The following is a 27,093-nucleotide window of genomic DNA, read 5'->3' on the forward strand; positions in this document are numbered from 1 at the left end:
TTTGGATCAGTATGTAAGCTCCCGGCTTCAGCTCCGTTACATGCTACCATAACTGCCACCAGGATGGTCATACATCTTAGTCCTCTGGAACTGTAAGCCCCCAATAAATACTTTCTTATTTAAGTTAGTAATATCCTAGTAACAATACTTTGCCAAAGCAATAGAAAAGTAACTAAGACACTCTATTGGGAAATTGACCCAAAAGAGATGAACTTATCTTTATGCAGTTTTGTATATTTATAGCAGCACGATTTTGTTATTCTTTCTTAAAGACATGGTCTCACCAAGTAGCCCAGACTTTAAAACTGATCGCCATGCCTCCAGCTCAGCAGCTGCATTAACTGCAGGCACCTGGAGGCAGCCAGGCCACTTTTCTAGTAGGTGTCCACATAACTAATAAAAAGGGAGGATTCTGCACTTTCTAGAAAACTAATAAACCACTAAGATATGGGAGAGGAAGACCCTTCATGGCACACTGCCAATCTTAGAAGGTTGAAACAGTTCAACCCACATGGTGTCCTGGGAAAGGTGGGCAGAAGTGTCAGGTACCACCACAAAATTTCATCACCATGCTTTGTCAGGTGACAGAGCATACTCTTCTGTAACAACTGCAGCTCTCAAACAGATTCAGACAGTGGGAGAAGACAGGGCCTGTGGAGGAGAGCGAGCACTCAATGCTCCCCACTTCTGTTATTCAGGCAATTCAAAGTTTTCACATAAGACAGACTGTGTGTGTTTGTTTATAGAAGAACATGACTTTTTTTTTTTCTTTTTGAAACAATGCATCACTATGTAGCCCTGGGAGGCCTGCAGTTTGCTATATAGACCAGGCTGGCCTCCACTCAAAATCTGCTCGTGTCTGCTTCCAGAGTACTGAGACAAAAGTGTAGGCTCTAACACCAGAATTTCACTTTTTGAGGTTTTTCAGGGTCCCTCACTGAACTCAGAGCACACTAAGATGGCTGGACAGATTGGCCAACAATGTCCAAGGATCATCCTGTTGCCCCTTTCCCAGCTCTGTGATAGTAGGAACCTACAGCTGTGTCCAGCTGTTTCTTAGGTGCTTGGGTATCTGGGGATCTGATCACGCTTATATGGAAAGCACTTTCCCTGACGGAGCCACCTCCAGAAGTCTGGTCTCACTTTTATTTGAAGTATTACACACAGACCACAGTCCTCATATGGTGGTTGCCATAAACATCTAATGCCAAGTGTCTGGGAAGCAGTGTCCCAGATGCCTTTAAAGGCACATTCTTAACCATCAGTCCTCCAGACACTTGGCTTTTTGCTAAAGGAACAATCAGGTTTACGTAATCAGCCAGGCATGCAAATCATATACAAATGTGTTCTTGCACATAATTATAAAGCTATCTGTTTATTCTACACAAACATATACACTTATGATCTTCAGAAGGCAGCCCTAGGCTTGATAGGCATTTTTTGTTTGCCCAAGTTTTGAATAACCAAGTCTCCTATAGCCATCTGGTGCTATTCCCATCCTATGTTTTGTGTAAATTCAAGTTTTCCCATAAACTTCTCTTGTATTTCTAGAAGATAATTTCCCCCAACCTCAAGAAACATACAGTAAGATATCAATACTATTTGTTGAGGATAGTCTACTGGGTCTTCTGGGCCTGTTTTTCCTTTCTTGGGAGTTTTTTCAGATTAGCCAGGTGTAGTACATAATTACAGCTCTCTGGAAGATAGAGGCACAGAGCTCTAAGAGATTTAGGCCATCTGGTCTATATAGTGACAACTTGGCTTGAAACCAAACGTTCCAGCCTAGAAACCTTTTTAAGAAGCCATAGGAAGTAAATCAGCTGATGTGTTCATAAATCCTACATGAAGAGACAGCTACAGCAGACTGTCTCAACTCTGTTACTGTTTAAGAGATCCTCAGGGTTTCTGTTTAATTATGTGTATGCATAGGAACATACACGGGAGAGCAAATGCTCAAAGAGGTCAGAAGGGGGCATCAGATCCTGTGAAGGAGCAGAAGTATTAAATACTGAGCCATCTCTCCAGCCCCTTGATTCTTCCTTTAGACAAAGGGTCTGGCTACACATTCTGGGCTAGTATAGAACTACCAATCCTCCTGTCTGAGCCTCCCAGGTACTTGACTGGCATACTTCAACACAACCTGACTCTTCCTCGGCTTTTAAGAATACAAAATGCTTCTTTCTTTGGATAATTAAAAAAAAAAATAGTAACACATTTTAAAAGTAGATGGCTTCTCCCTCTTCAAAGAAGCTCTTCAAATAAACCTGGTCCCCCAGGTTGTGGCATCCTATAAGAATGGTAGATATCAAGTGCACACACGTACTAGTCCAGCCTTCGTAGACCCCACCTGCCCAGTGATCCAGCTCCAGTCATCCCCTCTCTGGATGACAAGATAGTGACATGACAATTTACACAGAGCTGAGCTGCAGTAAATGATTATTGAAAGTAAAACATTGCCTAGGCATAGACAGGTTAGAATCGAGACTCGGGAATGCGTAAGGCTGCACCTGACAATTCTGTGTGCCTTCCATTTTGATGATTTCACATCCATATCCAAAATTATAAACACCAGTATTTTCCCTTCATCTGGCTCTACATAACTACAATTCCTAAGATAGCATAGCATCCATAGCTGACACTTCTGAACATTAACCAAGCCCTCTCGGAGAAGCTGATATTTATATTTGGACAGAGAACACAATGAAATTTATAACTCTAGTCAGTGCAGCTTTAGCCATTGGTGGCCTGAGTTCATCGTGCTAGAGGCTGAGAGATTCACTCTGAATCCAGGCTCTGGTGAGCAGCCTGAGTCGAGAGACTTGCACTTGTTCCCACTGCTGAGATCCCAGCACATACTTTTAGTTTTACATTCTTTATATAATAAACTCTTTGTTTTACTTAAAGTAAAATAAAAAATAATTATTCCCCCCTTTACCTTTTCATCAAATCTAGTAGAAGCTAGACTGTTCTTGGGGAAAGAGTGTTGTTATTTAAAGATCAACATTAGACGGTGTCTTGGAGTGTCTTAGGGTTTTCACTGATGTTATAAAGACCATGACCACAGCAACTTGGGAAGAAGAGGGTTTATTTCAACTTACATTCAATATCACAGTTCATCACTGAGAGAGATCAGGGCAGAAGCTAATGTGGAGGCCACAGAGGAGTGCTACTTATTGACTTGCTCCCCATGGTTTGCTCAGTCTTTCTTACTGAACCCAGGATTACCTGCCCAGGGGTGACATCACCCACAATGGGCTAGACCTTCCCACATCAATCATTAATTAAGAAAAACGTACTACAGGTTTGCCCATAAGCCAGTCTGATGGAGGGATTTTATCAATTCAGAGTCCCGCTTCCCAAATGACTCCAGCTTGTATCAAGTTGACATAAAACTAGCCAGGGCAAACAGTAATTCAGATATTTTTTTAAAAATCAAACTTTATATAAATTAAGTTCTGGTTTTAATGCCTCTTTAAATATTTTTTTTCAAAACATGAATGACTTTCCCCATAGGTCCATATAGTTCTTCTAGCTGAAAAAAGTTTAATGAGCAGAGCATATGGACAAAGACCTGTTCTTGTATTTTCTTTCTTCAGTGCAAGGACTGAACCTAGGACCTTGCACATGGGGGCCAGTGCTTTACCATTGGCACATCAACAGCCCTTAGAGCTGGCCTTAAAAAAAAAGTACAAAAAAGCCCTTTCAGATTTCACAAATGAGAACTTTAAAAATACATCCTGAAGACAAAAAGATTTCCCCTAGTGTCACCTAGCAAGCTAGATGACAGATCAGCATTCCACGGATGCAGTAAAGCATGAGCAGCTGACTGTTTGTAGACCCTCAAACATTTACAAACAGTGGTGGTACTGGGAATAAGTTAGTCACTCCACACACAGCTGAGGTGAAGAGCCCGGTGTGTGCGTCATCTACTGACTGCTTGTTCATCGGCATGAAGCTCTTCAGTCGTGGGTCTTGGTCCCATGTTCTTCCTCAGGGTGGTCATCTAGAGAAAATATACAGGTGTTAATATTCACTCCAAATCAAAACAGGCAGGCAATCAAGCACACCTGTATCACCTGTATATACTATAGGACATTATGTTAGTATCTGATGAGTTTTTCTCATAACATGTATTGACATGCATGTGGAAGTCAGAGGACAACTTGAGAGAATCAGTTCTTTCCTTCTACCACACGTGTCCCAAGGACTGAACTCAGGTCATTAGGCTTGGCAGCGAATCTGCTCAACTATCTTGTTGGCTCTACTTTGTGAATTTTCCTCATGTCTTAAACATCACTGAGGAAATCATAAATATTTATTATTAGAGACTTAACTGTAATAATTGAAGTGTTTCTTCATTTGGAGTGTAGGGGAGCAACAGGGTCTCACTATTTAGCCCTGGCTGGCCTTCTGCCTCAGCTTGAGTGCTAATGTCACAGGCTTCCAGTACATTTCACTTGATTTTCTTTTCACTCTGAGTGAAGTGCAGCATGAAGTCCTGGGATCCACTATCTAGATATAAGGAATGAGCTCAGGAGAAAGGACAAGTGTGTAATCAGCATTGTAGGACTAACAAAACCAACAAAGCCACTGTGATTGCCTGTTAGCTGAGCCCTCCTGTGGAGCACAAAAGAAGAGGGTAGTTTGTATCTTTCTATCACAACTGTAACACTATCCAGGAAATGGTGGACAGTGCTTTTAAAGCCTACACGATGGCTCAGGGAGTAAAGATACTGGCCACCAAGTCTGACCCCAACTTTGATCCCTAAAACTTACATGGAAGGACAGAACTGACTCTTAAAAGTTGTCCCTTACCTCCACATATGCACTGTGGTCCACGCATGCATAAATACATCTAAGTGTACTAAAAATAATAACTAAATAAAACAGAATCCAAAGATAAACTGGGCATAGGGAGATACACCTTTAATCCCATCACTTGGGAGGCTGAGGTAGAAGAATAAATGCCACCCTGATCCATACTGAGATCTGCCTGTCTCTGTTCCACCAATGCTGGGGTTACGGGTACACATGCCATGCTAGAGGGACAGTCCGTGGTCCACAGCACTTGCTGCTCTTTTACAGAACCCATGTTCAGTTCCCACTGCACGCATAGCAGCTCACAATGGTCTAAGTCTAGTTTCTAGAAATCTGATGCCATCTTCTAGCTTCCTTAGACACCAGACATGCACATGGTAAACAGACATACCTGCAGGTAAATACCACACCCCACCCCCACACAAAACAAATATAAAACTTTATTTTAGAAAAAAAGTCTGAGTCCTATGCCTGTCTGAGTCCTATATATAATCCCAGCTAAAGAAATGGAGACAAGAAGGTTGCCAGCAGTGAGGCCAGCCTAGGATACATGACAAGACCCTGCATCTAAAAAGTACAAACATAAAATTGAAAATGAAGGGCTTTAAAAATAAATTTATCTTTCTGTGTGTCTGTGTATGTGTGCATACATACATGTGCGTGTGTATACAGGCCACAGCAGGTGCACATAGACATCAAAGAACAACTTTTAGAAGTTGGTTCCTCCCTTCTGTTGTGAGGGTCCTGAGGCTGTTGGGTTGCTGGGTTTGGCAGCAAGTGCCTCCACCCACTGAGGCACCTTTATGGCCCAAATGGTGCTATGTTTGCACTTTAAAGCATACTGATCTCAAAAGCCTTGCCTTTTATCTACAATCTACCCTGCCTCAAAGATCACATCCACTCAGTACAGCATTAAGTGACAGGCTATCCTGCTGAAGGTAGGTGCCGATGTAATCCTTTCCGGCATCTCACACCTTCCACTAAAGCTAGCCGAGCTGTCAGGTGGGAGTCACCAGGCTTCTGTAGTCGGTGGACCCAGAGGACAACCGTGTTACACACGACGACTTAGGGCTGAGGCTCTTTTCAAAGGTATTACAGAGAGGTCTCTGTGTGTCAAGAAAAAAATGTGATGATCAAGAAAATAACTTGTAAGCCAGGCACAGTGATTGAAGCCTTCAATCCCAACACTCTGGAGACAGAGCCAGGTGGATCTCTCAGTTCAAGGCGAGCCTGGTCTACAGAGCCAGTTCCAGGCCAGCCAGGACTATATAGAGAACCTCTGTCTCAAACAAACAAAACAAAACAAAACACACAAAAAGAGAGAATAGTTACAAAATCACTGTCCCTGTGGCTCTGCAGCCACCTTCATTCATGAGCTTCCTCTGGAGCTTTCAATAGAGGAGGTGCCCAAAACCACTTTACTGACTGGCCTCACACTGCTTGTAGCACTGAGCATCTAAGGGTGACTCTCTCCCCAGCTTGCCTGCCTCCTCCTTTCCCCCTCCTCTTCCTCCCCCCCTGCAGTGGAAAGTTATCAGAGCTAATCTAAAACTTTCACCTTAGAAGAACTGACCCTGGTTTATGACCAATTATCTCATTTTCAATGTTCTACTGCCATTGATATTAAAGAGATTCTAACACATTACAAACGTTAGATCTCACAACATTATTTTTCTTCATAACACTAAATCAGAGTCTTACAGTTGCTATGTTAACAAGTGTTAATGGGTCATCACCATTCACCAGGGACAGGAACTGAGGACTGTCATGAATTCTTCCTAAGTGTGAAAACTGGTAAAGCCTTTCTAGGGAACTAAAGAATATGAATTATATACTTAACAATGCCATGTTGTCTGTGAACAAGCAATTTTGCTTTAGGTACCACCTCAGGAGAGACAGTATTATATATAGACAAAGATATAAGCTTACACAAAGTATTATATATAGACAAAGATATAACCTTACACAATTATAAAACTGAAACCTTAGCCTTAGTTCATCAGTAAAAAACAGCTGTGGCAATACCACACTATAGAGACCCAGAGCCACTGATCCGTAAGTACACTGCAAGGTAAAATACATTTGGATCCTTGAACACACAGAATTAGTCCCTAATGACTAGTAAAGGCCAACACGAGCATCTTCCATGGAAGAGGGGGTCTGAGGAGTCAAAATGGGCAAGGCAGAGGAGGTTAAAGGCAACTGTATATTCCTTGAGACTTTCAGAGGTTTCTACATGCATTAGCATGGTTTAGTGGGTTAGTAGTCTACACTAGGTGTTAGGACCTTAGTGATTTCTGGCATGAACTTGGAAGATCCTATACTCATGTTCTGGTGTGTCTGAACAGAGACCTTGTGTTAAACTTTGGCCTGCACTGAGTCGGTATTCGCCCAGTCTTAGCTCTCTAGAAAGTTAGTAAAAGTTAGTAGAAAGTTAGTTTAACCCAGTCAGTTTGGCATCCCAACAAACAGAGAATAAAACTAGTTAGGTCACACATATCTTGAGGGCTTATCCTGACTCACAAGTATATTGCTTTCAGAACTTAAGAAGCAGCCAGTCATTCAAAAGGGGGTAGCATTGGTTGTAGCAGCTTAGAAAAACTACACAGAGCAATTTGCATCTTGGGCATTTCTTAAGAATTTACTTCAAATCCCATATCAGCTGCCTGAACCCCGATTGTAAACACCCTTCTGACAAAGAGCACCAACTCTGCTACATAGGAAAACACCCGGCGTATACAAGCAAACTCAGGACCTGCTGCCAACAAAACCAAATTAACCAAAAGCTCATTTCACTTTACCATTTCTACTTTATTTATTTACTTACTTCAGCTCTGTTATCTTGGAGACGATCTCACTATGTTTGCAGCCCAGGCTGGCCTTGAGCTCAAGATCTTGCTGCCTCAGTCTTCATTGCCTGGATTACAAGCCTGAGCCAGCATGCTCTGCTCTGAAAGTTCATTTTAAAGGTGAGCATTTTGAGCAGGGCAAGGCTGTTCACACATCTAATCCTGGTACTCAGTAAGTTGACGGCAAGCTCAAGGCCCACCTGAATGAAGGAGAGTGAGAGCCTGTCTCAAAAGCATTTTGAAAACAGTCATCTACCCCAGAAAGTGTCCTGAAAATGTAATGGGAACATAGACATGGCTTCTCTGTACAGTAGTAATCTTGTATTTTTCAGCCTGGGAAAGATGGGGGAGGGGATTAAGGTGGGGCAACTTCTTGATTTCAAAGAAAACTATACAATGTGCTGAGCTAGACTGTTCCAAAGACTATGCTGATGTGATTCTTTCAAGACCTTGCTTCGAATTTGCATCTAAGCACTTTGCCCTGTCAAGATTTTCTTTCCCCAGCATGCAGTACACTCATATACATAAAAAAAATACTATCAAAAATGTTCCATATCGCCAGGCGGTGGTGGCACACGCCTTTAATCCCAGCACTTGGGAGGCAAAGGCACTCAGATTTCTGAGTTCGAGGCCAGCCTGGTCTACAGAGTGAATTCCAGGACAGCCAGGGCTACACAAAGAAACCCTGTCTCGAAAAACAAAAACAAAAACAAAAACAACAACAAAAAATTCTTTCCCCAAAGGACTGGCTTTCTGGAGGTTAAGTAGTACAGGCTAATGCTGAACTAGCCAAGCCCCAGAGAACAAACTCAAGGAAGCTAAGGAGAAGTGGTGGAAGCTCCTACCGTCTGATCTTCTGCTGGGCCTCCAGCTGGGATGCTTGTTTGCAGGGTGCAATGTTGACTCTGACAGAAGCACATTCTGGACTCCATCTGGAGAACCACGCAAGAAGTGGGCTAAAATTCCATATAACAGAGGACTATTTCAGGAAAAAGGCAAAACCAAAATCAATTTACTTCCCATAAGTAGGAAAAGCTTAAGACAATCACTTTAAAGGTAAACTCTGACACAGAAACGGCCATCTAACTCAACAGATTGAAATAAAAAAAAAGTTTAGCTAAGTGGCAAAGGTTCACTCAATTTAAAAGTACCAAATAACTTGAATAAGATTGTTTAAACCCTCAGAAAACACACTACCACCATTAAAATCATCTAAACTAAAACGAAATTCCAATAAACCTACTGGAATTCAGCTTGTCAACTCCAAAGCCAGCCTAAAACCTTCCTAAAACCTAAAACTTGTTCAGCATCCACTGCCCTGTCAAGATTATGCTCAAAAACCATGTGATCTACCTTCAGATCCTGCTTTGCTGACAGCCAGCTGTGGACCCTGAAGATCTGTTTCCTAAAGTTCACAGATGTTTCTCTTCCTTAAAGGGTGTAAGCAATCCCTAGGTCACATGTTTGGTATGCTGTCAATGTCAAGTCCCTAGCTATGGATCTTTTTTTGTTTTTGTTTTTTTTTGTTGTTGTTGTTGTTTTTTGAGACAGGGTTTCTCTGTGTAGTCCTGGCTGTCCTGGAACTCACTCTGTAGACCAGGCTGGCCTCGAACTCAGAAATCTGCCTGCCTCTGCTTCCCAAGCACTGGGATTATCTAGTTATGTATCTTGCACATAGTAAATGGCATATGAATTAACAGGAGAGCTAGTAATAACTAATATCTACAAGGTTGCTTTGTAGTTTCCTCTTACCCATCACTGTACGACCACCAATTTATGACTGAGAAATCCAGAACTCAGTAATGTGCTAGAGTTTCTCAGGAGTAAACAACATTTACACTCATAACCAACTCCTATATGCCCAACTCCTATATGCCTAACTCCTATATGCCCTTTCTTAAAATATGTCACCTAAAGTCGTTAGTTGGTTCCTTGACACTGAAGGCTGCTCTACTGACAGCCCAGAAGTATTCGCTCTTCACTTCCAATCTCACCCCTGAAAATACAAGTAAACGCATTTACTTTTGAGATATCCACCTCCTGCCCAGCTAATGTTCAAAGTATGACCCTCTTATCAAGGACAGAGTCTAAACATCGTATGTTTGATTGAGCCTCACTCACTTCTGCCAATGGGACAAGATGGCAAGAGGCAATTACTTGCTTTCTTGGATCACTCTCTGGGGGAGGCACAGCCTGTGGACATTCAAGCAGTCCCACACACAGGCACATATACGAGGAGCTGAGGAAGTATGAAACAGATCTCATGGCTTCAGCTGAACTTCCAGAAACCTGAAAAACCTCAAAAGATACTTGGAGCTATGCTCAGGTGAACCCAGTTCCCAATACCACCCCCCCACCCCCCCATGAGTACTGGAGTATTGTGTGGGACAGGAGCACATGTATGTTACAGCAGTTCCTCCAGGCCAAAGAAAACACTACAAGCTCTTAGTGAGATGCCTTAGAAAACTCTCAACAGACTCCATGCCTCTGCTCCTTCCAGTCAGCTTGTTTGAAATTGCTAAAAGCTTTACTTCTGACCTAGAATAGAATCTGCTTCAGATTTAGAAAAATCTACATGTCAGATATCTTAAACTGCTCTAGATGATACATAAATTAGCACATTTAATGTACAATTTAATAGACAGTAAAGTTTATTTCCAAAAATAAGTTTTAAAAGGCCATGCTTTAAAAATAAAATAAAATAAAATAACAAAAGTATAGCTAGGGGTGTTGCTCGGTGGATAAGCACTCACATAGTATGTGCAAAGCCGCAAGTCTGATCTCTAGCTCCTCCCCACCCCCAACACACACACATTCCTGAAGGGCTACAAGAAGCTCCCACACTTTCTGGAAATAAAGCTGGTCACCAGTTTCCTTTTTTAACTTGTTCATCTGCAGCAAATGTTTCAGAGGCTACCAAAGAGCAAGGAAAAAACAAAATCTAACAGCTACTTGCTCCCAACACCTGTCAAATGGAAACTAATGTTTTCTACTTGAATGACCCTATACCTGCTTAGCTACTGTAGTAGTCTGAATAAAAATGGCCCCGAGGCTCATATATTTGAATCAGGGAGTGGTGCTACTTGAGAGGCATTTAGAGGTGTGGCCTTGCTGGAGGAAGTATGTCACTGTGGGGCGGGCTTTGAGGCTTCAGAAGTCTAAGCTAACATCAGTGTTCTCGTCCTCCTGCCTGGAGTTCCAGATGGAGATCTTCAGATACTCTCCCAGCACTGTGTTTGCCTGTGTGGTGCCATGCTTCCCACCAAAAAGAGAATGAACGAAACCTCTGAAACTATAAGCAAGCCCCAATTACATGTTTTCCTTTATAAGAGTTGCTGTGGTCATGGTGTTTGTTCACAGCAATAGAACACTAACACAGCTACTCTTAGAATCTTCACACATCTCAAAAACTGCCCAAATGTTTAAACCATTACCCACTGTTTTGCTTAACACTCAAATGTAGTGATTATACCCATGACCACTAGCTTTGTAAAGGGGGAATAACAGCTCCCTTAAAAGATCTTTCACCAAATAAATTTGGATACTCCAAGTTAGATGATAAAGGCTCTTTGTGTGGCAGGATTTCTTGGTGTACACGCTCTGTGTATGCACATCATAAATGACCACGAGGGAATGTGGTTCAATGGCTGTTTGTGAGCATCTCATAGACTGTGCACTCCCCAGTCACTCTCCGGGGACACTATAGAAAACTGTGCTGCCACATCTCTAGTGTCTACAGCAGTGCCCCACATTGGAGCAAGTGTCAGATAAGTTTTGGCAAAATAGTAAAATGCTGAAAATCCACAACACAAGAACGCAATTCAAGGGGAAGATGTGACTCTACATGGGAAGGAAAGGAAGCAGAGACAGCCTTCAATAGACACCCTCTTGTTTTATGTCGATAAAAAACTGAGACAAATGCAGTGACCCCCAAATAAGAGGAACTACAGTGTTTGAAAAAAGAGATGTATATATAATATACAAAACAATTCCCTCATATGTGGAAGGAACCACACAGCTGTGCCTTATGTGCTTGTGTTTGAATAATGCAAGGGGAAAATGTGAACCGGGTCTCCTTTGGAAGTGAAAGGTGTCAGTGGGCAGCAGCTGACACTTTTCTGTATCTCCTATATGTTTTGCAGCAAAACACCAATACTTTCACTATGACCCCTCGAAAGTGATTTTTCCCCACTCAGGCCATTGTTCCCTGTCTAAGGGGTCACACCATGTTAATATATAAATCAAACACTTATGTTAATACATAGGCAAACACTCAGCTTACTGTACTCTCTCATTCCTAGTGCTTCAAAGTCTTTCCTTCAGAAAGAGCTCCTCAGCTGGCCAGCACAGAGCTGGACAACATCTGGATGCCCAATGCAAGTCAATGACAAAATGCAGTAAGAAGCAGATAAATATACAGTGCTATAATAACAGTCAACTGCTGCACTCAGCACTTATTTGATTCATTTTATTTATTTAAAATGTAGCATAATAGCCATTATGTTTCTTTGTACTTTGTCTACTTAGCTTGCTGTTAAAAGCTACTGCAGTCTTGTCATATCAGCACTAAAACAAATATAAAGAGAAGAAAACATGAAACTGTGGAACTAAGAAATGCTTTCTTTTCTTCTTCTCCAGGTCACTTGGAGTTTATGCAGATAACCAGTTTTCTTGGTAGCTGAAATTCAATGCAGTGAGCAGAAAACTGCTCACAGCCAAGAACCTGTGGATGGCTTTCTCCTTCCCAACTCCTATGGGAACATCTAAACAAGGCCAAGAAGATAAAAGGTGAACCCACAGAAGTTGAAGAAGAGTGATTTCAGGCTTCCAAGAGAGGGAACATTTGGTGCAAAGGCAAAGAACCATGAAGCTGCAATTAACTGCGTGGCACTAAGAGGTAGGTCAAACTACTGGAGCCTGAAGCAATATTTTGACTTGCTCATGTACACCATGGAAATTTATTAAATGTTTTTAAACAATACAGTAGCTCCCTTAGAAAATCAGAGGGCAGGACAAAAGGAGTTTGAAAAGGGAGTGACTGGAGAAAAACTAGCCAGCTGGCTCATAAACAGTGTGAACAGCATGGCACATGGCACTGAGACTAAAGAGATAACCAGAGGCAGAAGCAACAGTGCTGGTGAAAGACTGGCAGGGAAAAGAAAACCTGTCTTTAAACTGCCTGTTGGCTCTGCCTTTAAAACCTGAAGAGCCACAAGAAAGGCCTGTGAGAAACGTTGTGAGTCAGCAAAAAGAGCACCTGGTGTTTTGAACACACTGCATCTGGGATGCCACAGACACATGGGCCCAACCAGGAAAGTGGTCTGAGCACATCTGCCCCATACAGACCTCATTAGAGACTCACAAGTATGGGAGCAGTGCGTGAAAAGAAATAAAAACAGAAGACAGAACCTGTGGAGTTCCCATTTAAGTTTAAAGAAGTCAACGAAGAAAGCAAGACTAAGTAAGACTGGGGAACTCTTACAACAGTGAAGAAGCACAAGAAACATGGAGCAGGAAGCCGTGTGGAGAAAAGGAGTCAGTATTACAACATGCTGCAAAAACTCAAGACACATATTTGATGCTAGGGGCAGGACAGAACTGAGAGAGATTTAGTTAAATGGCCTATATAAAAAACAGCTTGTATTAAAACATAATTATACCATAAAACCAATTGAAAAAAATTCAACAAACTTTTAGAAGGAAAACATAAGTCTCAAAGAAGTTTTCAGCAGGGAAAGGTTGCTCTGAGCTGTGCATTCTGGCACTAGGTACAAGCTAATTAATTAATTAGCCAGTTAGGGACTCTGAAAAAAATGTCAGAGGCATTAAACATAGGGAAGGAACTAAGAAATGGTTAGTGAAAAGGAGGGGAAGGAGCAGTTTAAGATGCACACACAGAAGAGAAGTGGATGGTAATATGAAAGTAGAGGGAGACACAACAGGTCTGGCAGTGACAAGCAGTGGTGGGGTAAGAGGAAGCTGACTGAAGGGCCCTTTTCTTCTGTTTAGAGATAAGACCTAAATTTGTTCCTACACTGAAATGAGGACAGCAATGAGGAAGAAGAGTTAAATATGAAGAAGAAACAACTTAAAGAACAAAGCTTTAGAAAGAAGGAAAAAAAAAGATCAAGAGACCAAGAAGAGTCATTCTTAGAAAGAAGTAAGGGGGTGGGGGGAGGAACTGGAGAGATGGCTCAGAGCAGTTAAGAGCACTAGGTGTTCTTCTGGAGGACCAGCTTCAATGCCCAGTACCCACGTGGTGGCTTACAATCACCTGTAATTCCAGCTCCAAGGCCTCTGAGGGCATCAGGCATGTATGTGGTACACAGACATGCATGCAGACAAAACACCTATACACATAAACAAAATTATTTTTCAAGTTTAAAAAGCCAGTTGTTGGTGGTATATGCCTTTAGTCCCAGCACTCAGGAGGTAGAGGCAAACGGACACTTGTGAGTTCAAGGCCGGGCTAGAACAGAACTAGAGTTCCAAGACAGCTGGAACTATTAAAAAAAAAAAAATCAAAAGAAAGAAAGCTTAAAAAAGAAAGAAGTAAGGGGCTGGGCCAGGGCCATTGCTCAGGGTTAAGAGTTTGTTGTACTTACTCAAGGCCCTGATTCAATTACCACATTGAAAGAAACAGATTGGGGGAAAGTCCCCAAAGAAAGGAAGGAGGGAGGGAGAAGAAGAAAGGGAGTGAGGCAGGGAAGCAGGAGGTTGGCTATATGTTCAGTCCCCTAAAGCCATAGCAAGCTCAGCTGCAGCACAGACCTCACGTATTTGCACTATATGTCCTGGATCTCATACAGTGTGTAACATACAATAAACCTAAGTAAGTTCTTGTTAGATTAAAATAAATCGTAGTCAGCACTATGCCATTAGGGTCTGGTTACAACACGTGCAAACCTCTTTTTAAAAATGTCTTACATTGAGTTATCCTTTGATTCTTCAAAGGCATTTAGTTCACGGATGAGAAACTGTCTGTCCAATGGAACTACAGGTTGACCAGATTCTGGAGGGAAAAATTCAGGAAAACACCGAGTCTATTAATCTAAAGGCAAATTCAATTTTGATAATAACCATACCTTCCAGGTAGATACATTTCTCAAATTTTGGAAGAATGCTGACAGCACATTCAAGACAGATCTAACATACACATGAGTTTATGATGGCAACATATACCCAAACAGTTCATGTGGGGCTTAATTACAGCTTAACACATACTTAGTTTTTACATCCCTAATCTGTGATTGGTAATATGGTTTCTGCATCTAAAACTACAATGCTGGACTTCAGTATGTTTTCTGAGACGTCTATAGGTTATAAACACATGGTAATACTAAATAAGTAATTTAAAAAATATCTCCATTTAGAGCTGGTGAGATGACTTAGAGGTTAAGAGGCCGCTCGTTCAGAGGTCCCAAGTTCAATCCCCAGCAACCACATGGTGGCTCACGACCATCGATAGAGAGATCTGATGCCCTCTTCTGGAATGCAAGTGTAAATGCAGATAGAGCACTAAATTAAAAAGAAATTCTTTTAGCTGTGCCATAGTGGCTGGTGACTTTAACTCCAGCACTTGGGAGGCAGAGGCAGGTGGATCTCTATGAGTTTGAGGCTAGGCTGGTCTACAGAGCAAGTTCCAGGACAGCCATGGCTACACAAAGAAGCCTCGTCTCTCTCAATCTATCAACCAACCAATCAATCAATCAATAAATAAATATTCCATGCATAGTAATTCTAAGATTAAAATTAATTATTTTATTTCTAGACTGAGTCTCACTCTAGCCCAGACTGGCTTCAAATTCAGTATATGTCCTAGGCAGACTTCAACTTAGAGTGATTCTCCTGACATTGCTTCTCGAGTGCCAGGGCTACACGTGCGAGCCACCATATTCCTGGTGAGAAAGTGAAATGCTAGAGCCAGCTGAAAGCAGTGGTAGGGAAGCATTTACTTCCCAGACAGTACAACAAAATAAAATAAGAGTCACAAAAAACTTTCCTGTAAATATTTTTGAGGCTCTGATTCATGGCTATCAGAAATTATAAACAACCAGACCGCCTGAGAGCAGATAAAGTGTCAAATCCACAGCAGCTTCCGATCCACAGGTACAAAGTCAACATGTCCGAACCTCCAGTGCTTGTTTTGTTTGGTTTTGCAAGACAGGGATTCTCTGTGTAACCTTGGCTGTTCCGCAACTTACTATATAGAACAGGCTGTCCTTGAACTCAGAGATCAGCCTGTCTCTGCCTCCCAAGCCCTGGGATTAAAGGCCTGTGCCACCATTTCATTAGGTGAAGTAAGGCATGCACCAAAAGGCACCTCCTTTAGACTTACATCTCTATGGCATTCGGAAAGGGCAAACCTGATGAACAGACACTCCTTCATGCCCCATCACAGCCCCGCCCACTCCCATTTGCCCCTCCCCTGCATCTCACACCAGTGATGGGGATTAAGCTCTGGCAAATGTTCTACCACTGAACTACAGCTATTTTATATTTTGAAGCAGTGTCCTCCTGCTTTAGACCCTTGAGTTTCTGGGACTACAGGCATGATCTACCATACCAATCTAAAACACTAAAACATTTAATAAGAAACAGCACTGTCATTTTCATCCTAGGAACACCCAATTGCAAGACACCTAAGTGATAGCATTTTCTATTTTTTTTTCTCCTTTTTCTAGCTCATCTTTAGTGTGTTAATGGTATTATATAGCCAGCTTTTAAAAAAAAAAAAACTGAGGGAAACAGACAATAATACTATCTTTAGAGGTCCTTCAACATGGGAAAATCATTATTCTTTATGAGAATGTATGCTTAATATCACATGGAGAACTTTGTTTTATTTCAGTTCCCCAAAAGCCTCACTTCCAGACTGAAGGGTCCCTGCCCTCAGCTGGCTTTGATTGATAATAAAAAAATGCTATTCAGCCATTGGCAAGGTGGGGAGATGGGGTGGGACTTTTAGATTGCTTTGGCAAGACACCGAGAGGGTTGGTGGAGAGAGAATCATCATGACTAAGAGGGAGAAGGATCAGCTTTAAGAGCTACAAGAGGAAAACCATCCAGCAATGTAGGTGGAAAGAGATTTGGGCCTTATGGGGGCTGGGAGAGGGGCTCCTCAGAAGGTAACAGGGTAGCAGAAATGTAGATTATAAAAGGTGTTAACTCAGGAATACCAGAGGGGAGTGTATGCTAGCCATGGGGAGGTTTAGAAGTGCTGAGCCACTGAACTAGTCAAGGCATATCAAAATTAACTAGTCAAAGTGAGTGAGTGTGTGTGTGTGTGTGGTCATTCATTTGTGAATCCAGAGAACTCTTGGGTTGGTGGCTGGAAGCACAACCTGCTGGGAGCCAAAGTGCTCCCACCACTACAGAGAACCTGCAGTAGAAGGCCTTAGCTCTTACTTTCCCTGACAGCATAAAATTCACCAGAACTTGTTCATGCTATGACAAAAGCCCATGGGATACTAAGTGTTCAGTCACCTGCACGACACAGTAATCAAACTACATATTCAGGGCAAATGGTTTCTAAGAATTAGAAAAAAGAAGGGGATCTTTTCTTCAGTGACGAATAACCACTTACCTGCTATGAGGACAGAGGCTGTGTATTTATATTTGTTGAATTCCAAATACTCCCTAATTAATTCATTAATTAGAAGGTTCTCATGAGACAATGATGGTCGGGGTTCACGCTCATCATCCAGGGCATTGAAAACTTCAGCGCGGATCCTTGCTTTTAAGTGTCCTAACACGCCCCTTTTTTCCAAAGTGTCCTTTAAAACTGTTAAATAGATATAAATACAAATGCTTCTGTTATAGTGTAAGTGTTGACATTTCAGGTATGTTTTAAAGGATAATGTTTAAAAGGAGAAAGATACAAATACAGCTCTTGATTCAAAGAGACAAGCTGAACAATGACATCAGTAATGATCCAAGCAGTATGTGTGCAAACACGGGTCTACCAATGCAGTATCTTCAGTTAGGGACTATAGTTTGATGGGAGAAAAGGATGAACACAATGACAGCTCACGCCAGAATCTCCCACGTGGATTCAGGCTGATTACAGAAAACCACCTGCCCTCCACAAACGAGCGAACGTGTCATTATCATTGTTAATGCACACAACTCTGGAGATCCATAGCTTTTTGTTTTCTTTTTTTTTTCTTTTTTCTTTTTTTTTTTTTTTCTTTTTTCTTTTTGAGACAAAGTCTCTCTATGTAGCTGTGGCTGTCCTGGAACTTACTATGTATACCAAGCTGGCCTCAAACTTACAGAGATCCACCTGCCTCTATCTCCTAAGTGCAACCTAGCTGAATGGTAGCACATTCCTATAATCCCATGCTTGGCAGGCTGAAAAGTCAGACCAGCTTGGGCCTCATACCTAGGCTGTAATCCAAGTAAAGCTATGATACACTTTAAACTTCTTATGTAGGCTGAACATGACCCTGAACTTCTGATCCTTCTGCTTCTATCTCACAAGTAGGTTGTGATGGAACTGTAAGTGTTAACTTCCACCCCCAATGCCTGTATTGCTGGAGACTGAACCCAGGGCCTCATGCATGACAGGCAAGCTACATCCCTAGCTCAACATTAGGATTTTGAAATGTCCAACCTGGTCAGAAATTTAACACAAGGGGCTCAAGAGATGACTTAGTAAGGAATGCATAGTGTGCATATTGTTCTTGCAGAGGACCTCAGTTTGCTTCCTGGCACCTATGTGGACAGTCACAACCAGCTGTAACTCCAGAACTCCAGGCCCTCTTCTGGCCTCCTCTATACACATGTGTGCACACACACACACACACACACACACACACACACACACCAGCTGGGGGGTGGGGGAGAGGAGAGAGAGACACACAAAAATAAATCTTAAAAAAAGAAATGTAATGAGACTCTAGAAGGGACTATATCACTGTTAACTTAAGGAGTCAGGAGTATGCATGTCAAATGTGCCCTTATGTCTTGAATAGGTACACTGTGACAAACATCAGAAGTTGAGCTAAGCCGGAACTGGTAGGGCAGGCCGGTAGGATTTGCTGAAGGAGGTAGAGGCAGGAAGATCTGGAGTTCAAGGCCAACCTGGTATACACAGTTTTTTGCCGGGCGGTGGTGGCGCACACCTTTGATCCCAGCACTTGGGAGGCAGAGGCAGGTGGATTTCTGAGTTCAAGGCCAGCCTGGTCTACAGAGTGAGTTCCAGGACAGCCAGGGCTACACAGAGAAACCCTATCTTGAAAAACCAATTTAAAAAAAAAACAAAAAACAAAAAACCTGAGATAATGAGCTTTGAGTACACGGACTTAGTACAGAAGATGGGCTTAGGCTGAGCTGTCATCATCCCTTAACAGTAACATGGACCCTTCCTTTTTCAGATAGTCTTTTGTGGCTAAACAACAATTTTAGAAAATCAACATAGGAGCTGGAGAGATGGCTCAGTGGTTAAGAGCACTGACTGCTCTTCCAGAGGTCCTGAGTTCAATTTCTAGCAACCACATGGTGGCTCACAACCATCTGTAATGGATGCCCTCTTCTGGTGTGTCTTAAGAGAGCAATGGTGTAATCATATATATTAAATAAATCTTTAAAAAAAGAGAGAGAGAAAAAAGAAAATCAACATGCCTAGAATACAGTAAGAGCTCACTAAATGTAACATTTATAATATAGTACCTTACATTATTCATGGAAAAAATGTAGTTTAACAGTGCACTTTGTTCTGCTAATGGCAAAAGCATTAACATGCCACAATAATTAAAATCCAGAAAGCAGCTTAGATACATTTAGGTACGTACAGCAAAGTTTCTAATCTTTGGATCTTTGGTAAATAACAATAATCCTTGGCCATGTGATTAAGAATATACACCTTTAGACTTGTCATTTTTCTTATCCTTTATTTCTAAAGCATTCCTTCAACCTTTCTACAGGTAGACTAGTTGTCAACCATTATAGTTTGTAACAGGTCCATAAAAGGAAAGCTTTATCATACTTAGGATCATAACACAACCCCTGTTCTCTAGTTCCATCTTTGGAAATTAAGGGAGAGAGTCTTTTCTACTGGCGAGCATCCTGTCCCAATTACTCTGAAGTACACACAGTACAGCCTCAAACTTAGCAGAAAATGAAAAGTAATGAAGTTGGAATTGGGAAATGTAGCATGTCCTTCATACTCGGTGGCAGATTCCTAACCCGTGCCTCAGTTGCCTTCTCCGAGGTAATGAACTCCACCTCTCAGAGAAAGATCAGATGAAATGGAAGAGTGTTTTAAGCCAGTAAAAGCCCATAAAATGTAAGCTCATTGATTAGAAACAAGTTTTTATTACTTTTCTCTTGGACACAAAGCATATCAAGAACCAGAGAATGCAGAAAAACATATATAAGGAGGTCCCCTTAAATTTGTAAGGATAACCCCTGGGCTCTTTATCATTTTCCTGCTTATAATGTCTTATAAGTCTTATGCTTATAATGCTGTTATTATAAAAACGTCTTCTTCAGGAATTGGTCTTAACCCGACATATTTTCCGTAGAATTTATCTTAAAATCCTATGAAAAGTTTATACAATACACATGTACTATGTATACTCCCACCCCCAGAAGAGCTCAATGACTCCTATGAAGTCCCTCCTGGGGACTATAGTAAGTCTGCTTTTGGAATGCTCACCAGCACAGTGTCCCCAATACATATGCAGTCAATAGTTACTAAATCTTAGTCTCCAAACTATTCTACTTGGTCCTCTCCAAATTTCCATTACCATTGGCTTAGACTCTGAATTCTTTGAAACTCAGAACTGGTTTTATTCTACGAAAAGCAGAATGGCATGACTGAAATCCGGTGCACCTTATGAGGTTTCCACACGAATCTATTTCTATCTAAATTACCGTGGATAATTACCTCTCAGCACCTCATGTATGAAACGGACACAGCGTTGTTACACAGAATCAAGTCCTGTTGGGTGAGTTGTGAAGTATCAGATACTTAACGTTAACTCCAATTACGACTCAAACATTAACTCTAATTACTATTCAGAGTCAACAGTATACACGTTATTGATGTCTACTCCGTGTTTTTGTAGTCCTGGGGATGGAACCTGCATGTACCCTGCACACAACCAACCATTTTAGAAAAACTCTTCCGAAAAATCCTGAAGAGCCGCCAGGATGGACAACTCTGTCTCAGGTTTCTCCCAAAGGACAAGGAGGACCTATCCACAAGCTGTCGTCCCAGCTGAGCTAGCCGCGCAAATCATTGAGAAGTGTGTCTGTCACAAAATCGCGGCTGTGGTGTTGTCACGGTCAGCTCGGAACGCAGGCCTTTGGGCGCTATCGGCTCAGCAGGGTTCTAAGAGATGCCCAGAGGTCCTGAGGGGACAACTCACCAGTCCCTTCCTCCAGCTCCAAGGCCGGCCCTAACACAGCGCATGCGCAGTGGCCGCTCCCGGCGGTTCCCGCCACCCTAATACGATCCCGGAAAAAGACGAGCCGGCGTCCCGCGCGCTCTTCTTCCGTCCCATCCCTATCACATACGGAAGGCCCGACGCTTTGCGCTGGCGAGCATCCCCTCAAGGCACTCACCAGCTTTCAGCTCAGTAACAGTCGCCATTTTTCAACGGCCGCCGGTACCACGCCTCTCAGGTGCCTACGCGCGGCTGGGCGGCGCGGTCTCCAACCAATAGGAGTGCTGCTCTTCCCGGGCTGCAGGACGCGTCCGTGCCGGCGCTCCGGTGATTGGCGAGCCGCCACAAGAGACTCCACCAATCAGCGAGCTAGTGGGGCGGGCTATGATGCAGGAAAGAGCGTGGAGCCGGAGCCAAATCTGTGCCCCACCGGTTTGCCTGTTGTTGCCGCTGAAGTCCTAGAGGTCAAGGAGCTGGCTGCTCACTGCTTTGTGGGTGGTACCGCGTACTCAGCACGAGTCCCAGACTCAATCCAGCGTCAGGATTACCTGGAAAACTGGTTAGAACAGGCTGCTCTGACCCACCCTTGAGTCTTTCAGAGGCGAGGACCAAGAGTTGGTTTTTCTGTCAAGTTCCGGAATGCGGTGAATGGATGCTGATAGTTTGAGAAATACCACCTTCAAAATCATCTTACACGGCACCCACTCTAAGGTGAACACTAGCAAGTCTTTCCACGCCTCAGGTCAATGATACCCGTTTCATAGTGGAGGAACTTGAGTTTTCTAAAGGAAGATGACGGCGAATGGTGGAGGAGGTGATAACCTTAAACTCAGGCCAGTGTCTCTTCAAAGCTTGCTCTCTACACTAGGGTTAACACCGAGTACATTTGGAGTCCTCAAGTTATTTGTGGAAATAGCTGATAAAAGATTAAGAGAGAACATGGGAATAATACATTTAAAACGTTGTGAGGCAGTATACTGGCAGTTGGCTCTCCAGGGAGGCTAAGACACTGGGCCCTTAAATTCTGGACAGCCCAATAGTAAAAGTCTATGAGTGGATGCCAGTGAGCATATTTTCTGAGGAAGTGAACTGTAAGAAATAGAAAATACAGACTTTTTTTTAAAATCTGGGTTTTTGTTGTTTGTTTTGTTTTTTGCCTCTTGTAGTCCATGCTGTCTGAGCATTAACTCTGTAGCTCAGGTTGGCACTGAACAACAGTCTTACTGCCTCAGTTTCGAAGTGATAAGTGCCCCCATACTGGTACTACTTGGTTTTGTTTTGAGATTTGCCTCAGGAAGATAGATGTGTGTTCTTCCTAAGGTTAGCAATGTTTGTTTTTTAAGATTTTTTTTCTGAAGTGCATAGGGTGGCTTTGAGTTAGCCCTCCTTTCTTTAGCCTCCCAGGTGCTGTAATGACAGGGATGTATCACCAAACCTGCCTCCTGAGATGTTTCTTAAAGTGGGTAGCAATTTTAAAGTTTGAAATCCATGTAGAGAAATGGCTCAGTGAGTAAAGTTCTTGCTACGTAAGTGTGAAGACCTGGGTAACCTTAGAAACCTGTTCTGTAACCTTAGCGGTCTCATTCAGTTAGGTTTTCCTATTTTGTGAAACCATGGTGCCTGAATACTTGGTCAGAAAATTGCTCACCAAAAATAGATCATAGCAGTCATCTCAAATTTTCCCTTAAAAGAATGGTTTTCCTGGACCTTTTATTCTGTGTGCTGACAAGAGGGTTGCTTGAGTCAGGAGCAATCACAGTGGAGTTTGCTGTGGACATGATATGATTATCACCATCATGAAGCAGAGTACTATGGTGATTTACAGAAGACTGCAGCCATGGCAACAACATAAACAGTTATACCTGCCCCAGATACAGTGAATCTTGGAAATTCACTTGGAAAGGCTAAAAAAAAATGACAGAGGAGTGGGACTTTGCAGTGGCGTAACTGCTTTGGATCACCCATATTCTTTTTTTTAGCCCTGGCTGTCCTGGAACTCACTCTGTAGACCAGGCTGGCCTCAAACTCAGAAATCTACCTGCCTCTGCCTCCCAAGTGCTGGGATTAAAGGCGTATGCCACCACCGCCCAGCAGATCACCCACATTCTTATGAGGAATCTTAAACTCATCTACTCACCAAACTGGACTCAATAAAATCTTTCTTTGGTCTTCTTCACTATTTTGGATGAATAATTTTTTTTTTTACACCTCCTTAGGAAAGTCACACAACAGTAACATACAGGTTACTAACTCTTTAAAAAGAATTTAAAAATAAAACATTTATTCCCATTGAACACTGTTGGTGAGGATGTGGCAGGCAGACAGTGCTGGTGCCAACTGGTAAGTAAACATATTGGCACCACCACTTTCTCACCCTTTAATTTATTTGTTCTTGTTTTCAATGTATCTTATTAACAGCTAATAGAAAATGACGTATCTATAAGAATATTACACAGGATCAGAAAGATTCAAATAGTCTGGAGAGATGGCTCGGTGGTTAAGAGCACTGACTGCTCTTCCAAAGGTCCAGAGTTCAATTCCCAGCAACCACATGGCTCACAACCATCTGTAATGGGACCTGATACCCTCTTCTGCTGTGTCTGAAGACAGCTACACTGTAATCATCATATACATAAAATAAATTAAAAAAAAAAATCAAATAAAAGCAACTGATGGGACTGTTGAAAAGGCTCATGTGTGTGTAATGGTGCTTGCCACCAAGCCTGACAACCTGAGCTTGGACTCTGGATTCCACCCATATGGTGGATTCTCAAATGCTGTTCTTTTACTTCCATATGCACTATGTGACATAGGCACTTGCCTCCCCCTCAGAATAAATGTCAATGAAGAAAGACTAACAATCCTAAGTGTTGTCCAGGATACTATGTGAGTGGCATGATAGGGTTGTTACTTTGGAACACAGCTCTGCAAATGCTTATCAGTCATGTATTTCTGATGCTATAATCCCAGTCCTAGGAGTTTATCCAAGACCAGTGAAAACATGTCCATGTAAAAGCCTGTATACAACGAATGATGGCATATTTAGTAACAATTGCCCCAGCTTGGAAACAGCCTAATGTCTTACAACTGCTGAACAGATAAATGAACCATGATGTGTCCCATAGGGTACTGATGATGAAAAGGAGCTGAGATTGTGAAACATGATGCACAAACACATATGTTCAGTGGAAGAAGCTAGGTTCAAACAACTGCATTCTGTGTGGTATTTAAGAAAAGTCACACCACAGAAGCCATCAGCAATCACCAGCTGTTCAAGATTAGCGTTTCCGAATTCTCTAGGGAATTCTGTGGGGAGTGATAAGTCTGCTCCCTGTCTTTAACATACTTAAACCATCAAATATGCTTACTGGAATCAATGAGCTGGAGACTTAAAAGGGTGATCTTTACCTCAGTCAACTTGAGTTTTTAAAAAATACTGAATGCTAAAGTTGTGAAACAGACTTATGCTCTCAGTGCTCAGGAAGTCGAGATGGGAGGATCATGAAATAGGGAGAGTCTGTCTCAAAAAGCAAAACAAAACTTCCAGATATATCAATATCAGCACAGGGACTGGGTTAGTGAATTATGCTAAACCACATCAGAAGTATCTTCTTTGCCAAGGACCAGCCTCAGCTTGGAGAGGGGTTCTGAGAGAAGGGGTGTCTGGGAGCAGCAAAAAGAGCAACTCAAAGTCAAATCATGGATCAAAGCTGAAGACCTGTGTGCTGCTTGATACAGCGTTTCAGTCTGCTTCAGCTTTCTCTCTGGAGATCTCTCTGTCTATATTCTCCTCGACTGCTATTCTAAGAGATCTCTCTGTCCATATCCTGGTTGCTCTGTGTGTGTGTGTGTGTGTGTGTGTGTGTGTGTGTGTGTGTGTTCTCCAAGCAGTTGTCTCTGTCCTAAAAGAATCTCTAGATAGTGCATCTCCTGCAGAACACAGGTCCAGTCTTTTATTTTACATATCAATCCAGTCATTTACTCCAGGTTTCCTTTTGATTATCTTATCAGCATTCTGTGACCCCAGCCCTTTGATTCTTAGGAGACAGCAATCTTACTTTTTTCCCCTTAACTTTGCAAGAGGATCCAGAGGTCTGTCTGTCTTTGTTAAGCAGAGACGATAAGCTAATTGGGTGGGACCCTGCCCTGAAATTACATTTCTACCATGCCTGAGCCTAACTTTGTTCTGGCCTAAGCTGACCCTGAACTCGGGAATCTTTCAGCATTTGTATCTGCCTATCTTTGTTTCTTCTTGATAAGCTGGCTCCTAGTGTAGCTATATCTGTTCCTTTAGATTCGTGAAGCCCCTCTATAATTCATATTGCATCTTTATTTTTTGCATAGTTAAGAAATTATATATTTTTGGATTCATGTATTTAGAGCTCTTTCCCAGATCTTTAAGGGTTGTCCTGAAGCATTTACCATTTTGCCAAGACATTGCCACACCTTGACTCTTAGACTTGTGCTGTTTTTAATTATCATGGAGTTATTAACAGGGAGGACATTCTTCCAAAGGAATGAGTCCTTCACTGCTAGTAGGTTCAGAGAATATGTACATTATTACACAAACAAGCCTTATGCCCACAGCAGCCATCAACACTCATGGAGGCTCACACCAGGGTCCTGTTCCAGGGTCAGGAACCATGTCAGTCTGTCACTACCAAGGCCCTCGCTGGGCTGGGCACTTCTTCATAGAAGAATCTCTGAACACTTATCACCACCAAGATGCAAGCACAAGAGTTGTGAAAGGTGCCACATGTTTAACACAGGAGATAACAAAGTATTTATTTGCTTGAATATGCACTGGCTTCTTCTGAAAATATACATAGGAAAACATAAGAACTTGTTCCAGGGGCTGGGGAGATGGCTCAGTGGTTAAGAGCACTGACTGCTCTTCCAGAGGTCCTGAGGTCCTGAGTTCAATTCCCAGAAACCACATGGTGGCTCACAACCATCTGCAATTAGATCTGACGCCCTCTTCTGGCTTGCCTGAAGACAACTATAGTGTACTCATATATGTAAAATAAATAAATAAAAATCTTAAAAAAGAAGAAAGAAGAAGAAGAGGAAGAGGAAGAAGAAGAACTTGTTCCAGAGGAGGACTGAGTGATTAAGGGTCAATTGTCAGAATAGAGTTACTTGGTCCACAGACACATTTTCATTTCCTTGGGTTGTAGGGATGAGTTTTCTTGTATCTCAAGATCTCAGGCTGGCCTGAAACTTACTATGTAGCTGAGGATGACCTTGAACTTCTGCTCTTGCTCCCATTCCCCAGTGTTGAGTTGATTTATATTTTTAAAAATTAGTATTTATATGTGTGCACATGATGTGAGTGGTTCTCAACCTTCCTAATGCTGTGACCCTTTAATACAGTTCATCATGTGGTGAATACAGCCATAAAATTATTTAGTTGCTACTTCATAACTGTAATTTTACTACTGTTATGAATCATAATGTAAATATCTGAGCTGCGGGATATGATATTGTGACCCCCAAAAGGGTTGTAACGCACAGTGTGAGAACCACTGGTATGCCATGGTGAACATGTGGGGATCAGAGGACAACTTTGTGGCGTCAGTTGTCTTCTTCCACCTTTACGTAAGTTCTGGGGATCACACTCAGATCTCTAGGGGTATGTACCAACTGCCTTTACCTTCTGAGCCATGACTGACATTTTAAACTAATCACCTGCACTATCTTGATAGAGAGCTAGCAGGAGGTGCCATGAAACAATGTGTTGAGGTTTTGTCTTTTGCTAGCTATTGCAATGCTAAGTGCGGGCCCCCAAGACCTGGGGTCTGCACATAGTCCATGTGACCCTGTCCCCAAATTATTTCTGATTGGTAACAAATATGCCAATAGCTGGGCAGAAGAGACATGATGGGGGGTTAGGTTTTGAGGGCTTGGAGGAGAGGAGGACCCCAAGGAAGAAGAAGGTGAAAGAGAAGAGAAAGGAGAAGTCACCATGGGTTAAGGCTGCTAAGAGCAGCCCAGATGGAACATAGTAAATAGTAAGTAATAACTCGGGGTAT

At 42.3% G+C, this 27,093-nt stretch overlaps 1 protein-coding gene across 8 annotated transcripts; it reads right to left on the reverse strand.

Moving 5' to 3' along the window:
* Nucleotides 1-3,068: 3,068 nt before the first annotated feature.
* On the reverse strand, nucleotides 3,069-23,230 carry Cep20 (centrosomal protein 20). 8 transcript variants are annotated; one of them, XR_013111508.1, is made up of 6 exons: nucleotides 21,240-21,390; nucleotides 17,254-17,451; nucleotides 14,595-14,679; nucleotides 8,513-8,623; nucleotides 7,646-7,768; nucleotides 3,069-4,003 (listed from the first exon to the last, which is right to left on the reverse strand). XR_013111508.1 is itself a non-coding variant. In XM_034507953.2 (5 exons), exons 1-5 carry the CDS (start codon nucleotides 21,265-21,267, stop codon nucleotides 4,000-4,002), a joined length of 426 nt encoding a protein of 141 aa, XP_034363844.1. In that variant the 5' UTR covers nucleotides 21,268-21,390; the 3' UTR covers nucleotides 3,069-3,999. The 8 variants fall into 8 exon arrangements, 5 of the variants coding, with proteins under 5 accessions (XP_034363844.1, XP_034363843.1, XP_076793590.1 ...); XR_013111507.1 differs by having other exon boundaries at nucleotides 8,513-8,646; XR_013111509.1 differs by lacking the exon at nucleotides 14,595-14,679 and having other exon boundaries at nucleotides 21,240-23,230.
* Nucleotides 23,231-27,093: the final 3,863 nt, after the last annotated feature.

This window comes from Arvicanthis niloticus, chromosome 6 (genome assembly GCF_011762505.2).
Source record: "Arvicanthis niloticus isolate mArvNil1 chromosome 6, mArvNil1.pat.X, whole genome shotgun sequence".
Taxonomy (NCBI): domain Eukaryota; kingdom Metazoa; phylum Chordata; class Mammalia; order Rodentia; family Muridae; genus Arvicanthis; species Arvicanthis niloticus.

What these genes read in the sequence shown, in the direction of transcription:
- Cep20 (XM_034507952.2), bottom strand. Translation starts at nt 21,267, where the DNA reads ATGGCGACTGTTACTGAGCTGAAAGCTG. An exon ending in GAATCAAAGGATAACTCAAT is followed by an intron (nt 8,647 to 14,594) that starts GTAAGACATTTT and finishes TTCCTGAAATAG; the next exon opens with TCCTCTGTTATATGGAATTT. An exon ending in GCCCAGCAGAAGATCAGACG is followed by an intron (nt 4,004 to 8,512) that starts GTAGGAGCTTCC and finishes TATTTTCTCTAG; the next exon opens with ATGACCACCCTGAGGAAGAA.